The sequence below is a fragment of the Physella acuta genome, unplaced genomic scaffold, assembly GCF_028476545.2.
Source record: "Physella acuta isolate Inbredline_101_S28 unplaced genomic scaffold, ASM2847654v3 ptg000903l, whole genome shotgun sequence".
NCBI classification, from domain to species: Eukaryota; Metazoa; Mollusca; class Gastropoda; family Physidae; genus Physella; species Physella acuta.
The window spans coordinates 87501-106453 of record NW_026732420.1 but is presented as its reverse complement, the minus strand read 5'-3'; the positions used below and the strand labels follow the sequence as shown (position 1 = coordinate 106453).

The 18953-nt window shown below is 34.0% G+C and overlaps 2 protein-coding genes across 2 annotated transcripts in view; one reads left to right on the top strand and one right to left on the bottom strand.

Annotated features, from left to right (window-relative positions):
- Positions 1-1738: 1738 nt before the first annotated feature.
- LOC131953059 (DNA repair protein REV1-like) lies at positions 1739-15889 on the top strand. Its single transcript, XM_059316074.1, has 20 exons — positions 1739-1808; positions 2281-2401; positions 2689-2857; positions 3237-4522; positions 5112-5279; positions 6558-6679; positions 7163-7287; positions 8829-8983; positions 9343-9462; positions 9903-10123; positions 10807-10951; positions 11439-11569; positions 11687-12607; positions 13007-13216; positions 13367-13462; positions 13719-13895; positions 14117-14144; positions 14393-14494; positions 15115-15217; positions 15566-15889. Exons 2-20 carry the CDS (start codon positions 2290-2292, stop codon positions 15672-15674), a joined length of 4500 nt encoding a protein of 1499 aa, XP_059172057.1. The 5' UTR covers positions 1739-1808; positions 2281-2289; the 3' UTR covers positions 15675-15889.
- A 35-nt stretch (positions 15890-15924) lies between these two features.
- LOC131953058 (dopamine beta-hydroxylase-like) overlaps positions 15925-18953 on the bottom strand; it is a 13615-nt gene continuing 10586 nt past the window's right edge. Inside the window, exons 7-10 of the mRNA XM_059316073.1 lie at positions 18586-18674; positions 18174-18273; positions 16454-16629; positions 15925-16096 (exon numbers count right to left, since the gene is read on the bottom strand). Of these exons, the coding sequence (XP_059172056.1) occupies positions 15992-16096; positions 16454-16629; positions 18174-18273; positions 18586-18674 (470 nt within the window). The 3' untranslated portion in view covers positions 15925-15991. The remainder of the gene's footprint in view (positions 16097-16453; positions 16630-18173; positions 18274-18585; positions 18675-18953) is intronic.

Here is an 18953-nt window from a genome sequence, read left to right as displayed (position 1 = left end):
AATATTTATAAACAATAAAAGTACACTGTAATGATAAATGTCTATTTAAATATCGATAACATCTAAAACTAGGCACAATGAAAAGTTCAGCAATACCTACGTGCTACGGCAAGAATTAACATATTTTCAGATAAAAGAAAACTGTTCGTAGACTAAATGTTACCGAATAGAATGCGAATAGATCCAATTATATTACTGAGATGTTGAATTTGTTTAGCGTTGTATCAAGACTCAGAGTATCTTGAAAGTTGAGTGAGAGTATCTTGAAATCTTCGAGCAGTGGGCGTTCGCGTTTGTTCAGCATTAAATGGCTGAGGTAGGCCGTAGAGTTAAAGTTGATGCATAAATTTAAGAAAATATAGTCTAATGAAATGTATTACTTATTAAAGCGAATATAGCCTATTAGATCCTACCTAAGTAAATTTGTTAATCAAATCAAGGATCATGATTTCTATTAATTTATAATACTAAATATTGTAATCTATCGTGGGGGTCAGTGGTCGAGTCGGTAAAAGCTCATGGTTGCTAAACCGGAAAGTCTCGAGTTCGAACCCTCGGGCAGATGAGGCTCGTTAGCTGGGGACAGCCACTCTTCTAGGAGAGACAACTCCAAAATTAAACAACTGCTGCCTTGTAGTTTGTTCTTGGTTGGACAAAGGCTATGGAAGCAAATCCAAAAAGAAAAGCAGGCTGAAATCGGAGTCAATGGCCTCAATGGCGCATAACCAGTTGACACGTAACGCTTAATTGTGTTGGAGGTGTGGTCGAGTCGGCAAAAAGCTCATGGTTGATAAATTCGAACAAAGTCTCGAGTTCAAACCCACTGGCAGATAAATCTCGATCCCCTTCAACACTAATAATTAATGTGAATAGTAATGTGAAAAACAGGTGACTTCTCCCATTTTAATAATTATTTCACATTTTGAGGAGGATTTATGTTTTGAAAAATACATAAATGTTTCCTTGTTTCATTTATGTACCTGTTTTTAAACAATTGAATTAAAACTTTTCAGTAATAAATGAAGACTAGCGATGTTTTCAACAGATGCAAGCATGCTCATTTACTATAGCAGCCATCTTGTTAAAGTTTTATTTTTATAGACTTAAAGCGCGAGATTCAGGGGGTAGTCACTGTTTAAAGTTAATTTCTGGCCTGTATTGATATATTTAGCCATTGATTTAGGTTTATTATTCATTTATCTATAATATTTGACACAAACATATCACAATATACTTATATTACAGCCTTGACAATGAGGTAACGTTATCGTACATTAATAGCCGCGGGCAATTTTACGTACCCAAAACGATAGATTATCCTAAATATTAATTTAGGCCTAATGAATGATTAGCAGTTAATAATAAATTAGATCTCTTAATTGTTAAACTCATTAAATTATTAATTTCAAACTGACAAAACTATTTAAAAAATATTACACTATGTGACTATAGGCCTAACTTAATAATATCTCATCAAACATTTAATCAGATGTTATTTCTGTTTACTTAAGTGCTCAAATGATAGAATCTAGAAAGTAAAAGAACAGTTTTATTCTATCTGTTCATTATAATTTATTTGACCAAAGAGGCAGACAAAAACTTTACATCATTAGGACTAGTTTTATTGACTATTACTTAGGTCAAGATTAGTACTTTATTATAACTTAAATTTTTTTCAATTATTTTAGATTGACCACGCTTAAGGGATGGCATCGAGCACATCATCAACTACAAAACAAACATCGGGCTTAAACAAACGGGCTCGTAAAGAAAAAAAAAATCAAGTTGAGGATGGCTGGGCAGGATTTGTACATATTTTATTTCTATCATATTTTACGTAACAAATGATTATTTTGGTATATGTTATACAGTATCAGATAATACCATAATAATATAATCTTTCTTAAAAAGGGGTGTTAGATTACTTTACTAGTAGTAAATAAATACATAATGACTTGCTATCCTTAACCCAAGTCCAATTATAGCCCTAACCCAAATTTCTGACCATAATAAACTAAAACTCTAAATTTGAGATTAAAATATGACTAACAACCTAATACGTCTATTCTTGCAAGAGTAGAACATCAGTAATACCAATACTCCATTTTTTTTTTTTAAATTATTTTTGTAGTTGTGAAAATATTTCTCACTAATTACATGAATAAAATAAAGTGGCTTTACAAATCCATAAACTTAGTTTTGATCAGCATAACTTTTGCTATTAAAAATTAAGCTGGCTAAGATTTTTATTGATGGTTTTTCCATTTCAATCACTACCAGAGAAGCTACATGCAAGCTAAGAGACAGAAGTTGAATGACCAATTTGATATTAATGTAGATAAAAATGGACAAAGTTCAAACATATTTGCTGGAGTGGCCATTTATGTAAATGGCTATACAGGTATGCAATCATTACATTTTTATTACAAAAAAAATCTTGTCCTAAGTATTTGAAATAATATTTGATTTGCTATATAATGTTAGTTTAAAATAAATGTAAGACGTCACAGTTCATTTTAAATTTGAGGTTTTAAAAAGTCACATATCATTTAATTAAAATGTGATGGTTTAACATGTCACATATCATTTAAAGTAGTATGTTTTACAAGTCACATGTAAAAAAATCTCATGTCATTTAAAATGTCATGGTCTAAAAAGTCCCATGTCTGTCTGCTTAAATTCTGCAAGTGCCGTCGTCTGATGAGCTGAAGCGTCTGATGCAGCACCATGGCGGCAGATTTGAACAGTATCTCAGCAAGACCAGGGTCACCCACATTGTCGCCAGCAACCTTCCAAACAGTAAATTCAAACTGGCAAATACAATGCTTGTTGTCAAACCAAACTGGATTGTAGACAGGTCATTTCAAGTCTTTTTTTATTTTTATATTAAAAAAATTAGAAATTAGCTGTTGATTTTTAGAAAATAGGTTCTAGTCTTTGTATTTTCAAAATCACTTAATTTTTCCTAAAAATTTCAATATTGAAGTCTAAATATTTTGTTGTGTAAAGATCTATAGGCCTAGATAGTGGTAGTACTCTGTGTATCCTTAGATTGAGAACCATTAGGCTCTTAAGAATAAATAATTGTTTAAACACAGTTTAAAATGTAATTTTTTTGTTTTCTGCCCTATGTGATTAAATATTTTAACCACACTTTAAAACATTTCACTTTCCTGCCCTACTGGTTTAAATATTTGACCATATTTTAAAACGCCTTTGTTTTCTGCCCCTTGTAGTGTTAAAGCAGGAAAGCGTCTCTCTCATGTCCCCTACCTGCTGCTGAACCCATACACCAAATTAAATATGGATAGGAAAGAAGTGTCATCAAGTTCGTTACAAAGTCCTCAACTTAAACCATCATTAATTGCGGCAGTTGAACAAAGCAGAAAGAGTATAACTGAACCAGATTACATGCCACAGATTAAAGCTAGTCAGCCATCACCATTTGACCCTCTGAACAACAACTGTAACAGTGAAATTGCTGATTTGGTATGTGAAGAAAAGAATGGAATACCTTTCGTAGAAGAAATTGTTTCCAAAAACGAGGCACGTGAAGTGATAGGTTTTCCTTCTATAGAAGAAAATTCTTGTAAAACTGAACCCAGTGATGTTGACAATGAAATAGTTTATAATTCTGATGATGAAATAGTTTATAATTCTGATGACGAAAACACTGCGTGTTCTCTCATGGAGTTCAGCCGAAGGGAAAACCAACAGAGAAAAAAATCTCGTATTTACAGATTGAGAAAATTTAGGAAATCTAATTCTGGAAGTTTTGATGTTCCGAACGTGATTGATTCAAATAGTTGTGATGGTTTTATAGACACCTCTAAGCTTGAGCCATGTGAGGGATTCGATTTAGCTGGTAAAGATAAATTATTTCCTGTAGGAGTTTCCATGAGTAATGCCAGTTTAGCAGTGAAACAAAATACTTCTAGTTTTGAAGTCACTCATGATAAACTTACACCAAAATCACAGGTAACTCCTTCAACATCGTCGCTAACAAATCAACTTTTAACATCCAGTGATAAAACATTATCAGAAACATCACCAAATAAAACAAATGTAAGTACAACTTTACCTATTTTTGATCTGCCTCCTGTGGTCAGTGCATCTACTTCACAAGTTAGGGCTACAGATTCACCAAGTCACACAGCTAATGCAGCCAATAAACATGCTACAAAAACAACAGAAAGGGGAGAAACTCACCACAAACCTTCCATGCCAAGGGCAGGCCAGGCAAACTTTCTAAATGAATTCTACTCCAACTCAAGACTGCACCACATTTCCAAATGGGGCGCTGAATTAAAAGCTTACGTCTCAGAGATCCAGCAGTCAGAACATTGTTCGTTCCCTGGCAGAGAAAAACTGAGGCGCACCCATGTGGAGAATTCCATCCACGCGGGGATAACATCCACACCTGTCTCAGGGCATCATGGGATAGCGGAGAGAACCATCATGCACATTGACATGGATTCATTTTTTGTTTCTGTGGGTCTCCTAACCAGGCCTGATCTAAGAGGTGAATAAAGTTGTTGTTTTTTGTTGCTTTCGTAGAGTAGTAATACCATTTATTGTAATTTTAAAAAAAAATTTGTCAGATAATTATTAACAAATATTAATATATTTTAAGCAATTTCTTTACCCATATTTTCTTGGATCTTGCAAACATCATCTTTTCCCATTCGTACTAAAGACACATGGGATAGATAAAAAATAATTCATTTATCAATGACCTTGACATGTGAGGGTTAGTGTGGTCAGCACTATGCCCACACACCTTTGTTCTTATAACATAAGTCAGGTACCCATCAGAGTTGGGTGGACTCAAACCTGTTATTTGAAGTCTAGACTTTAAACTGAGCAGTTGAAAATTTTACCATCTGACCACACCTTTGCTCAACGTATCTTGCAATGGAGCTCATAAACTTTATCTGCAATTATGTAGTGAACGGGATACTTGATACATTTATGAGCAAATTTCAGAATGTGTTTTAGTATAGAAAAACTGCTTTTAATTTAAAAATTTCTCTTTAAATTAACTGATACTATAAAATATAATTTAAAAAAATAATGACTTCAAATGATGACAATTTAAATGTGTGAATTAGGACAACCAGTGGCTGTGACCCATTCAAAGGGCAGGGGAGCTAACCCTACGTCTGGCTCCAACCTAGCCTGGGAAAAAGTGGAGTGGCAGAAGTTACGTGACAAAAATTTGAAGACTGACAGAGATAAAAGAAGTGAATCTACCAAAATGATGGATTCAACTGAGGAGTGTAAGTTACTTACTACTTTTGTTGTGTACATTTCATCTAATGGAAAGTTTTGGAAAATATATTGTTTTTGTTTTAAGATTAGGAAAAATGTGGGATTAAAAAAGGAACAATTACTCTTTAAAATATGATAAATGCATTCAACAGTGACTATTCAGTATGTTACAATATTTTGATTCTTTACAGTCTATGTCATAAAGAAAAAAATAGAAACTATTTGTTCGTGAAGAATTTTCTGAAACTTAACTTAGGAAATATTTTACTGTTTAGAACTAATATTGTTGTTTTGCAAAGCAGCTATAAAATTCTTAGATTTTGAATGTATTTTAACTGAATAAAATAAAGAAAAATTTTCTTACAATTTCAAATATGATTTTAATTGTTAAATGTCTTACTGTTTGGACTTGACTGGAGGCCAGTTGTGAGATTTTAGCATCAAATTAATTATTTTGCTCATCTCCAAGTTATTTGCGATACTAGTTGTAATATTTTGGTGTCAAATTAATTTTGTTGGCTCATCTCCAAGTTATTTGCGATACTAGTTGTAATATTTTGGTGTCAAATTAATTTTGTTGGCTCATCTCCAAGTTATTTGCGATACTAGTTGTAATATTTTGGTGTCAAATTAATTTTGTTGGCTCATCTCCAAGTTATTTGCGATACTAGTTGTAATATTTTGGTGTCAAATTAATTTTGTTGGCTCATCTCCCAGTTATATGTGATACTAGTTGTAATATTTTGGTGTCAAATTAATTTTGTTTGCTCATCTCCCAGTTATATGCGATACTAGTTGTAATATTTTGGTGTCAAATTAATTTTGTTTGCTCATCTCCCAGTTATATGCGATACTAGTTGTAATATTTTGGTGTCAAATTAATTTTGTTTGCTCATCTCCCAGTTATATGCGATACTAGTTGTAATATTTTGGTGTCAAATTAATTTTGTTTGCTCATCTCTCAGTTATATGCGATACTAGTTGTAATATTTTGGTATCAAATTAATTATTTTGCTCATCTCCCAGTTATTTGCGATACTAGTTGTAATATTTTGATGTCAAATTAATTTTGTTTGCTCATCTCCCAGTTATATGCGATGCTAGTAACTGTTGTAATATTTTGGTATCAAATTAATTTTGTTTGCTCATCTCCCAGTTATATGCGATGCTAGTAACTGTTGTAATATTTTGGTGTCAAATTAATTTTGTTTGCTCATCTCCCAGTTATATGCGATACTAGTTGTAATATTTTGGTGTCAAATTAATTTTGTTTGCTCATCTCCCAGTTCTACAAGAGGACCAGGATGAGCAGAGAGGTTATGATCACCTTGTACCTGCAGGGTCAACTGGTGCACAAACCTTCCACTCCATGGCAGAGATAGCATCCTGTAGCTACGAGGCTAGAAAGGTTAGTTCACATCTGCCTCATGTAGTCTGTTCACATATGCAACATGTAGTCTGTTCACATATGCAACATGTAGTCTGTTCACACAAACCTTCCACTTTTTGGCAGAAATAGCATCCTGTAGCTATGAGGCTAGAAAGGTTTGTTCACATATGCAACATGTAGCCTGTTCACATATGCAACATGTAGCCTGTTCACATATGCAACATGTAGTCTGTTCACATATGCAACATGTAGTCTTTTCACATATGCAACATGTAGTCTGTTCACACTTCATTTAATGGACTCCTTTCTAATCCTCATGCATTTATTTGTTTATATTGTATAGTTTGTTCTTCAAAACAATCGAAGTTGACCAGCTAAATACTTTTATAACAATTTAAGAGCACTATTATAGTGCTAATAGATTTCTAAGAAAAAAGTAATAATAGTTTTTTTTTTTAAATAGTTTGAATATATTTTTAACAACAAAATATTTCTCTTCAGGCTGGTGTTAAAAATGGAATGTTTATGGGTCAAGCTCTAAAACTTTGTCCCAACCTGAAGACGATTCATTACAATTTTGAGGAGTACAACAGAATCTCTAGGATCCTTTATGATGTAGTTGCCAGGTAATCTATCTACATGCCAGCTAATTTGGCCTTTACCAAGTTATTTAGCCTTTACCAAATAATTTAGCCTTTACCAAGTAATTTAGCCTTTACCAAGTAATTTAGCCTTTACCAAGTAATTTAGCCTTTACCAAGTAATTTAGCAAACAACAGGTTATTTTTGGTCTATGGTTGGGTAATTTAGCCTTACATCAGGTAATCTAACTACATGCCGGCTAATTAGGCCTTTAGCAAGTAAGTTAAATATACACCAGGTTATTTGGTCTCTGGCTACATACACCATACACTAGGTATTTAGACCTCTAGTCAAGTAAATCTCATTTTTGGGTGATTTATCCATATGCTTGGTAATACAGAATCCTAACATTTCTTCTAGTTGGATACCAAATAACTAAACAAATATACATATAAATCCACTTAAGACAAACGTAATGAGTTGTGCTAATGCTCCATGTCTTGTGTCTCAGCTACACACACGACATATAGAGTTGTACTAATGCTCATGTCTTAACTAAACAAATATACATATAAATCCACTAAGACAAACATATTGAGTTGTACTAATGCTCATGTCTTAACTAAACAAATATACATATAAATCCACTAAGACAAACATATTGAGTTGTACTAATGCTCATGTCTTAACTAAACAAATATACAGCTAAATCCAGTTAAGACAAACATATTGAGTTGTACTAATGCTCATGTCTTAACTAAACAAATATACATATAAATCCACTAAGACAAACATATTGAGTTGTACTAATGCTCATGTCTTAACTAAACAAATATAAAGCTAAATCCAGTTAAGACAAACATATTGAGTTGTACTAATGCTCATGTCTTAACTAAACAAATATAAAGCTAAATCCAGTTAAGACAAACATATTGAGTTGTACTAATGCTCCATGTCTTGTTTCTCAGAAGACAAACGTATTGAGTTGTACTAATGCTCCATGTCTTGTTTCTCAGAAGACAAACGTATTGAGTTGTACTAATGCTCCATGTCTTGTTTCTCAGAAGACAAACATATTGAGTTGTACTAATGCTCCATGTCTTGTTTCTCAGAAGACAAACGTATTGAGTTGTACTAATGCTCCATGTCTTGTTTCTCAGAAGACAAACATATTGAGTTGTACTAATGCTCCATGTCTTGTTTCTCAGAAGACAAACATATTGAGTTGTACTAATGCTCCATGTCTTGTTTCTCAGAAGACAAACGTATTGAGTTGTACTAATGCTCCATGTCTTGTTTCTCAGAAGACAAACATATTGAGTTGTACTAATGCTCCATGTCTTGTTTCTCAGAAGACAAACGTATTGAGTTGTACTAATGCTCCATGTCTTGTTTCTCAGAAGAAAAACGTATTGAGTTGTACTAATGCTCCATGTCTTGTTTCTCAGAAGACAAACGTATTGAGTTGTACTAATGCTCCATGTCTTGTTTCTCAGAAGACAAACATATTGAGTTGTACTAATGCTCCATGTCTTGTTTCTCAGAAGACAAACGTATTGAGTTGTACTAATGCTTTCTGTCTCAGCTACACACACGACATAGAGGCTGTTAGCTGTGATGAGATGTTCATAGACTGCACAGATGTGTTGACAGACACAGGAGCCACAGCCATGGAGTTTGCTGCTGTGTTGAGGGCAGACATGATGGACAGAACCAGCTGCCCAGCTTCTGTGGGCATAGGTGGGTCAACATGTCACTGTCTTTATATGTAGGCTTAGGTAGACATATTTTTCTCTTTGATACATAACTATTTGGGTTTGTCCTTGTTTAAAAGGATAATTAATATATAATGAGTAATAATTCATATATAGGCCTATATATATATATATATATATATATATATATATATATATATATATATATATATATATATATATATATATATATATATATATATATATATATATATATATATATATATATATATATATGTATATATATGGTATCTATTTTTTATTATTTTTATTATTGTAATTATTATTTTCTATTTATTTAGTTATTAGTTTTTGTTTGTAAACAAGTGATCAATTTGTTTTTAGGTCCTAATATCCTGTTGGCCAGGCTGGCTACAAGAAAAGCTAAGCCAAATGGGCAATATCAAGTCTCAGTCACTGAGGCAAAGGATTTCATCAAAGACCAGCCAGTGAGAAATCTGCCAGGTAGGAGTCAAGATTGTTGCTGAAAATGTTGTTGTTCACTAACACAACTTTCTTGCAACTTTTAAAATTATTATTTCATTAATATTTCAGTCTCTTAAATTATTTTACAATCTGCATGTTTAAAACAGATTATAGTGTGAACGTTATTTGAATTTAATAAAACAATAATCTCGTTTCTGGATGCATTTTGTTTTTCTAATTTCGGGTAACTGTTTCAGTAAACTATTTCAACATCAACCTCACAAGGCTTAGTTTTGCAGTAATTTTCTTTGATGGAATCAAAATCTTATTATTTCACTAGCAATGGGGCACTATATTACTAGCTAATATAAGTCTGATTACCACTGCCCATTTGTCAAATAAATCATTAACCTATACTAGAATTTTGTGTATTTAAATAAAACATGATATATTAATATCACTTGTTACTTTTTGTAAAGGTGTTGGCTACTCAATGGCACAAAAACTGTCCAAGCTATCAGTGGAGACATGTGGTCAGTTACAGGCTATCCCAGTGTCCACCCTGTGCCGTGAGTTTGGCCCAAAAACTGGCCAGTCCCTGCACAACTACAGCCTGGGTCAAGATAACCGGGTCATAAGGGGAGACAAGCAGAGGAAATCTGTGTCTGCTGATGTCAACTATGGGATCCGCTTTACCAAGGTCTAGATGTCTCTTCATAGTTACTCATTTGTCTTTACCAAGGTCTCTTCATAGTTACTCATTTGTCTTTACCAAGGTCTAGATGTCTCTTCATAGTTACTTATTTGCTACTGTTGTTTATGTAAAAAAGTTACAGTTTCAGATGTCTTTTCATAGTTACTCATTGTTACAGTAGTTTATGTAAAAGGTTACAGCTTCAGATGTCTCTTCATAGTTACTCATTTGTCTTTACCAAGGTCTAGATGTCTCTTCATAGTTACTCATTTATTTTAATAGTTTATTTTTTTTAAAAAGTTTACAGTTTTGAACCAGATGGTCAATAGGGCAGATGAAGTAGAGTTCACCTGTTTCTGTGACCTTGGATAGTGTGGTCAGTTATGGATAGTTCTATGCCCAACCACATTTAATGACACTAACATGAGTCAGGTACCCATCAGAGCTGAGTTAACTCAGGGACAGAATTAAAGACAATTAAATAGTCATAATTGTAGACCTGTAAAGAGTGGACATTCTTAAAAGTCCAGAAATAACATTACACTATCAATTGGCAGTTTCATTTTCCACAACAGAATGATCGGGAGTTTTAACCCTGAAAAATCTTTTTTTATTTGACTTACCTGCTGGGGTTTGTGAACTGTGCCATTCACCTTTTGTAACTTTTGTGAAAATAATTTTGTTAACAGGAGTCTGAGGTTCTCAAATTCTTAGAGGAGCTTTCAGAAGAAGTCAAAAGGCGATTAGATGCTATACATGTCAAAGGTCGAAGTATTGTACTCAAACTGATGGTCAGACGTCCAGATGCACCCCAAGAGACTGCCAAGTTTATGGGTATAATTAATTTATGCTAATGTTAAAAGATTTAAAAATTATATTTAATATACATAATTTATTTATATACAAGCCGACCCGCGACGTAGCGTACGCCGCTATCTAGTAGTTGTACTTTCTACTTATCAACAATTCATAATTTGGGAATTCGACACTACCCCACCCCCTTGCCCCCCCCCCCTCCCACCCCACCAATCCCAGTGAAAGCAGCCGTTTACAGACGACAATGAAAATATCAAGCAGAACTTATTATCTCTCTTAGTTTCAAATTGTTTAAAAACTAAATTATCTGCCCCTAACAACCGTCACTTATTTAAACCACTTCTACTATTGTAAACATTCGGGGTGAACCACAGCTCACCTGACAGGTGGGGATGAGGGTGGTGGCTAAGCTACGTAGTGTCTTCTATGGTCCCCATGAAGAGAATTATATATATAGATATTCTGATATCAATATTTATTTGAAATATTTTTTATATCACTTCAGGGCATGGAATATGTAATACATTTAATAAATCCAGTTGCCTCCCTGTAGCAACAAATGATGCCCAACAAATTGTTAGGGAGGTAATTTCATTATATCGTGCACACAGAGTTAACCCTGCTGATGTGAGGGGGGTAAGTGTCAGATTTTTTTATATGAACAGTTATTCATTCAGAAATCTAAAAAAAAACCTTTAAATGTGATGTTATAGTAATGTTTGAAAAAATCTTTTAATTAATTTTCCCCATTAGATTGGTATTCAGATAACCAAGCTAGAAGACACCAGACCTGGAGGTGAAAGGTCATCCAAATATGGTAGCAGACGCAGCAATGTTCAAGGGAGCAAACAACAAACCATCCTCAATTTTGCAATGGAAAATTCAAAAGCAGTGCCAAGAACATCCACTCCCACCTCTGCCCTAAATGGAAGTAATTCAAATACAAAATTATCTTTCTTAGCCCATCATGGGGAGATCACTCCTAAAACTAGTAACTCTTCAACTCATAAAAACTATACTGAGATTAAAAATCCAAATCAGGATCTCAGTACTTCAGCTAAAGATAATCAAATGGATGTAAATGTTTTAGATAAACAACAAACAAGTAAACATATAGAGGCCGGATCTAATAGTTGGCAGCCCCTACCTATGGCAGGCCCCAGCAGGGAACCTGTAGCTGGTCCAAGTAGGGAACCTGTGGCAGGCCCCAGCAGGGAACCTGTGGCAGGCCCCAGCAGGGAACCTGTGGCAGGCCCCAGCAGGGAACCTGTGGCAGGTCCAAGCAGGGAACCTGTGGCAGGCCCCAGCAGGGAACCTGTGGCAGGCCCCAGCAGGGAACCTGTGGCAGGCCCCAGCAGGGAACCTGTGGCAGGCCCCAGCAGGGAACCTGTGGCAGGTCCAAGCAGGGAACCTGTGGCAGGCCCCAGCAGGGAACCTGTGGCAGGCCCCAGCAGGGAACCTGTGGCAGGCCCCAGCAGGGAACCTGTGGCAGGCCCCAGCAGGGAACCTGTGGCAGGCCCCAGCAGGGAACCTGTGGCAGGCCCCAGCAGGGAACCTGTGGCAGGCCCCAGCAGGGAACCTGTGGCAGGCCTCAGCAGGGAACCTGTAGCAGGCCCTAGTTCAAGAAGAGATTCAGCAGATGATGATAATGTTTATTTTCTATCTGAATCGCAGGTTAGTCTTTAAAGAAAATTTTTATAATTATCAATTTTTATAGTTACCATTTTTATATTTAACTTGTCAAAAAATACAAATTTATGCTTGTTATAATACTACTATATAATTATTAAGTATTCAAATCTAACCATTAAATATAGCTAATTATTAACCGATAAAAAATAAATTTCAATAATCAGTTTTGACATTTCAGTTTAAAAAGCAGAAATTATGTATTTATAATAAATATTTCTGAGTAGCTTTTTGTCTATTACTCATCATTTTGTGTGTCCAAATTACAATAAAGTTAAAATCCTATTTAGAAAAACTCAATTTTATTGACCCACACTAAAAAAATGTGATTAAAAAATGCAGTTTACTATTTTAATCTAAATTTAATTATTTTTATTTTTCTAGATTGATACTGATGTCCTACAGGAGCTACCCAGTGAAATAGCTCAGGAAATTCTTGAAGACATAAGGTCAAGAAAACAGCAGAGATTGATTAAAGCCAAGTTAAGAGCAGATTCTACCAATGATAATACAGTTGACAATAGGCCTGGCCAATCAAATAATAGATTTCATCAAGATGATATAAATACTGGTGTCTTGCCTTCTTTATCTCAGGTCTGTCTGATAATTAAAAATATCAAATGTCCTTTTTTTTTTGCATTTATCACAATTTTTTGTTGTTATTCTGTTAAGACAAAAGTAGTGACATTTATTTATAAATTTTGAATTCTTTATTATCTCATAATTTTTATTTTTAATTTTCAGCTTGATATGGATTGTTTTAGTGCTCTCCCTTTAAACTTACAAAATGAACTGCGAGGTGAATATGCCAGGCAAGATGCCAACAAACAGGCAGCTCAGGTAAATTTAAAATTATGAACCAAATATCAGAAGTAAAGTGTGGTGATGTGATTTGTAAGAAACGTTTACATGCGACGGATCTTTGTGCATCATGAGAATGTACACATTGTATTGAGAAGGCCTGATCTGTTGATGTGTATGTTGCTGTACTTTTATTACCATTACTAACTAAAATTTTGTTATTACGTACAATTTATTTTAACCATGACGAAATAATTTTGCTCAGTTGTCAACTAACGGTTTCCTCTCTCATCAGAAAATATTTAAATCTCCCACAAAGTCCATTGTCAAACCAATTCTCAGGGGTTCTAAAAAAGGCAAGTCCAGTAGCCCAGGGAAGAAGAAACAAAAAAGTCCAGCCAAAAGGAAACAGAGGAGCCCAGTTAAAAGAATCGCTGAAGATTCACAAGTTCATGTCCCAAAGGTTACCCCAGTAGGTCTCCTAAGCAATTATTTAAATTTGCTACATTTAAAAAAATAAGCTTTAATTCAACAAGCAAAGTTTTGTCCTCAAAGGCATTGACCTGTTAACACACCTAACAGATGTGAACAAACATTTTAACTACCATATTTTATATACCTTAGTCTCAACCTAGAAACTTAAATCTGAATTTCAACCAATTGTTTTTAAAAAAAAAATAATTTTGTTTCTAGAAAGATGCAGCACAAGCTCAACCAAATGGTAAGAAACTCATAAAATCTTTTATAAAATACAATAAGTCACATTTTTAATGGATGTCAAATTAAAAAAAAAAATGTACAGTAATTTATATCAAGGGAGGTTACTTTTATCATGGGAAGCAACTTTTTTCATGTGAAGTAATTTTTTTCATGGCCAGTAACTTTTGTCTTGGGAAGTTAACTAACATACTTAGGCACTTGTAAAGAAGTGTAAATTTTAATGAATGTTATTTCTGCACCAATGTGCAGCTGAGGCAGTGCGTGAAGTCAGTGAGGAGGCTACACTGTGTCATGCTTCAATGCTTGATGACGTCAGAAAGTTGTTGAAGGAATGGCTAACCTCCAGCCCAGGTAAAACTTTTGAAACATTTTCTACAATTTTTTTAAATTAGATATAATTGTTTCCATTAAATGCTAACGTGATAATAACTTCATAGTAGATTCTGAAGCATGTGAGAAATTGAAGGCACTAAGGCTTTACCTCTAGGGAGACAAACATGTTGTGTTATCTAGTTCCTGTACAAATCTTTGGAAGACTATTATCTTACAATTTTTAAGTTTCATTAGTTAGTCATGATTTAGAGACACTAATTTTGTCAGAATCATTCAAAGAAGTTTAAATATAATTTTGTTTACCTGAACTTAGTTCTAGAATCCTTCAACTAAGTTTAATTATTATATACCATGTCACCTTATTATATGGGTGCAAAATTTTGGCTTATATGGGTATACTTGCCAATGTATGCCAAAGATAAAAATTATTATGGGTCTTCTTCACATTGCAATTTATTTATAAAAATTAATTGAATTTTTCTGTACTTAACTAAAGATATAATATACAGATTCAATAAAGAAATATAAAATCACTAAATAAACTTGGCTATTTTTGTTAAGCTTAATTAAAAACAAAATGAACTATCAATTTTAACACATCTTATCAATGATTTTTACTTTCTTGTTTTATTTCATAGAGCCTTGTGTTGATGATGTTGAAATGGTCACTGAATATTTTATGAAACTGATTCAAAACACACAGATGGAGAAACTATTTTGTCTTCTGAGATTTATCAACAGGTACTCATCTGTTTTTCATTATGTTAGGAACTAGCTAAATATTTGCCTATCCTTATTATTAACTATATATATAATTAATTTTTACTTCAAAATTTTTTTCTTTCATTAAAATACTATCCTACTCTGCATGCTAATTTGTATATTGTTTCTTATCTATAAAACTATATTTAACATAACCTCGAACTAAGGTAAAGGTTTTTGGGCACTTTGTCTTTACAATTGAGTATTTTCTTTAATCCTGTAGAATTAGATATGTTTTGTACAACTCTAAAGTTTTATCTATTAAAATTTCTTTTTGAAATATTTAAATTTTATTAAAGTATATTTGTTTTTACAATTTTTCTCCAGAAAACTAGGAACGATAAAGAGCCAGAAATGGCAGGAATGTTTGAGGGCAATCATCTCTCAAGTACAAGGCGTGGTGTGTGCCTTCTATGGCGTCCCTTTAAAGCTGTAGTCAGCCAGGCCTAACAAGGCATTGTGTGCTGGTTGTAGCGCCAGCACCTCAGTTGACATCATTTGTCAACACATCACGTATTGCTAGCTAAGATGTATTACACACTTTGATAACTAAAATTTTTTAATTCATAGGCATTTACTAATACACACACAGACGTATGTGTAATCTATTTTTTCTAGCACACATTTATTTTCATATTTGTATTGGTATTCTAATAAATAAGCAATTAATAAATAAGCAATTAACCACGATTTAATAACATCAATAATCAAATTTTTATTATTAGGTATTTATTAGAAACCTACATAACATTTTTAATCCAAGCAATATTTTTCCGCTGCGTCTAAAATTTTAGCTACCTGTGGCCAGGTAGGAACACCTGACAGGTAGACTCTGATCGCGTATTTGCCTAATCTGTCCTGTGGACAATGGAAAAACATTTTTTTATTTCATGAACATTCATGTAAGCCGCTATTGTTTTAAATGCAGCATTCATATAAGCAGCTATTGTTTTAAGGTTAAAACAACATTATAGGTATATATAATTTTTGTTTTGTTTATTTTTATAAAATGATCTTGATAAGTACTAATCCATAAGTATTTTATTTACCATACTGCCCATCACCAGTTAAATTTTAAAAAATTGCTTTTCACTGTTAAAAACCTGGCATATTAATAATTTAAAAGGATTATATTTTATCTGCATGACCGTATATTATTATATTCTTAACCCTATCTTACTGAACCAATAAATTTCAAGAAGAACTTTTTTTTACCTCCATACAAGGATTTTCTTTAAAATCCTGAAGAGCTCTCTGGCAGTTGATGGTGCAGAGTTTTGTTTGATCATAAACTTGACCACCTGATGCACAGTTTCTGATGATGTCATCAGCCATGACTGTACTGAAGTAATTTTGGAACCCTCCAAAGCTGCAGTCACCTAACAAAGCAGCTGTGGATTTATTTTTACAAAGTGATTAACATTTTTAAATATCTCAAAGTAAAACACAGGCAAAGTGTAAACATCTAAAAAATTGTGCTTATAACATTTTTTGCATGACTTTATTCTTGTACGGTATATTTTCAGTATGGATTATTTATATTTACATTTAAAATAAAACTTTTAATTTGTTTATATGATTCTATTTGATTTTTATAAAAATCTGTATTGCTGCTAAAGAACATGTTGAAATTTTTATATAGCTGAGCTTATAAATAATTTATGTACATAAAAATAACTGTGATGACTTTTATTTATTAAAAATAAAACCATGTTTAGTATTTTTATTTGTTTTTTAATTAATACCTAGTTGTAATGCCAGCATGCAAAACTTCAAATAACGACTTAACACACACAGTTTTCTATTAATAAAACATACAAAAACCGTATTGTAAAAACGTATAGAACTAAAAATAAGAAATAAAAATAAATTTGATTGAATTATCTGAATAAAAGACTATGTGTGTTAGTAGTATTGTAATATCAGGTTCAATTATTAGGGTTAGCAGAGATATTGTATTAGCTGATATTCACTACCAGTATCCTAACACCCCCTTTTAAAAAATAAAATGTCATTTAGATGGTACTGTTAAACACTGGTATGACACATAGTCCCTACACTTGTCTAAATGTTCAGTGTACTTGGCTGTCAAGGGGTAGTCCATAAATGATGTCAAACTCGTAGGGGGGATGGGGGTCCGTAATTTTGTGATGAGGGGGGGGGGGGTTCAGATGGTGCGACGACACACTTTTGCATTATAAAAAAAGCAATGTTAGAAAACGAATTTTAGACGTTATCTCGCGTTTTAGAAAATTGTTTTAATAAATTGTAATAGGAATTGATGAAAATACTCTATTTTGACAGAGTTCAGACAACATTTTAGAAAAATATCGATGTTTAAAAAAAAATTCAACTGCTATTTTGAGGGGGGGGGGGTTTGTAGGCTGAGTTGTGACGTCATTTTAGGGGGGGTCTGGCTTTTTGTGACGACGTGTGACAGAGGGGAGGGGGGGGGTGAAAATCGTCCAGAAAAGCGTGACGTCATTTAAGGATGACTCCCAATAGGGCTGGTAAGTAGGTCACCAACCAGTTCTACAGCTCAATAAATCCTGCATGAGCCATAGAACTGGTTGGTGACCTACTTACCAACCCAATAGGGCAGATGAGCTCAGCTCTTTTACGGGGCATTGCATCCCCCCCCCCCCCCGGAAATATGTGCCCCCCCCCCCCTCTCCCCCAATGAGAAAATGTCTGAAAGAAACACTGGATGAAAGTAATAAAAAGTAGAGCTCATCTGTTTCTGTGACTCGGTATATATAGAGATGCCCAGCCGCGTTTACTTTCCCTAACATGAGTCAGGTAGGAATCATAGCTGGGTGGACTCATTGACATATTAGTTTCATAGAGTTTTCGCTGTTTTAAGTACTGTTTAAATATGCATGTATCTAGTAAACACCTAAAAACTGAAATGTGCAACATAAACATGTTTTCTTACTGCCGCTAGGCGAACAAATGTCGTACTTGTCAAACTGTATGCACTGGTCAAAGTTGTCAACTTTAGGGAAGTAGGTGAGAAAAGCGTAGCACATTTCACCCTGAAAGAAACATAAGCATTACATAAATGTTTAACAGTAGTTAACTAATTGATAGTTGATACCTATCGATTATGGTTCTAGGAAAGTTATATTGTTGTTGGGGGGGGGGGGGGGGGGGGCGAGGGGGAGGTGGAATTTGGATGGAACTTGTCAATGTAACTCACAACTTCTGTAACTTTAGACTAGTCGTCACTTTACAATAATTGCGATCTCTATACTATATCATAAGTATATAAAGTATTTGAAATCAGAAGAAAAACATTTTAATAAGCGCCTAAATAAAACAAAATGTAAATTATTGTTCAAACTTACATCCGACCCCTCTCCCCAGTAAACTGTTCTATTTCTAGCCTTGGCCCCATCACGTGAGTTAAAATAACACGTCACTTTCAGCTCATCTCCTGAAAGTATAAATATATGGCATGGTAGAGAAAGCTTCGTAAAGCTTGCTTTAGACTTTAAATTTACACGTGCTTCATACACTCTTACGTTAGTGAAGTGAAGTGGTTCTAAACCTGGGTTCGATTGAACCCCCGGGGTTTGGCTAGTCAGTCTCAGGAGTTCGACGGAGGTCAAGACACACACCCACAAGGGGTCATCCATAAATGACGTCACGCTTTTTTTGACGATTTTTACCTCCCCCTCCCCCTCCTCTCCGTCACACAAAGCCAGACCCCCCC

What these genes read in the sequence shown, in the direction of transcription:
- LOC131953059 (XM_059316074.1), top strand. Translation starts at nt 2,290, where the DNA reads ATGCAAGCTAAGAGACAGAAGTTGAATGACCAATTTGATATTAATGTA. An exon ending in GCCAGTGAGAAATCTGCCAG is followed by an intron (nt 9,463 to 9,902) that starts GTAGGAGTCAAG and finishes CTTTTTGTAAAG; the next exon opens with GTGTTGGCTACTCAATGGCA. An exon ending in AGCACAAGCTCAACCAAATG is followed by an intron (nt 14,145 to 14,392) that starts GTAAGAAACTCA and finishes ACCAATGTGCAG; the next exon opens with CTGAGGCAGTGCGTGAAGTC.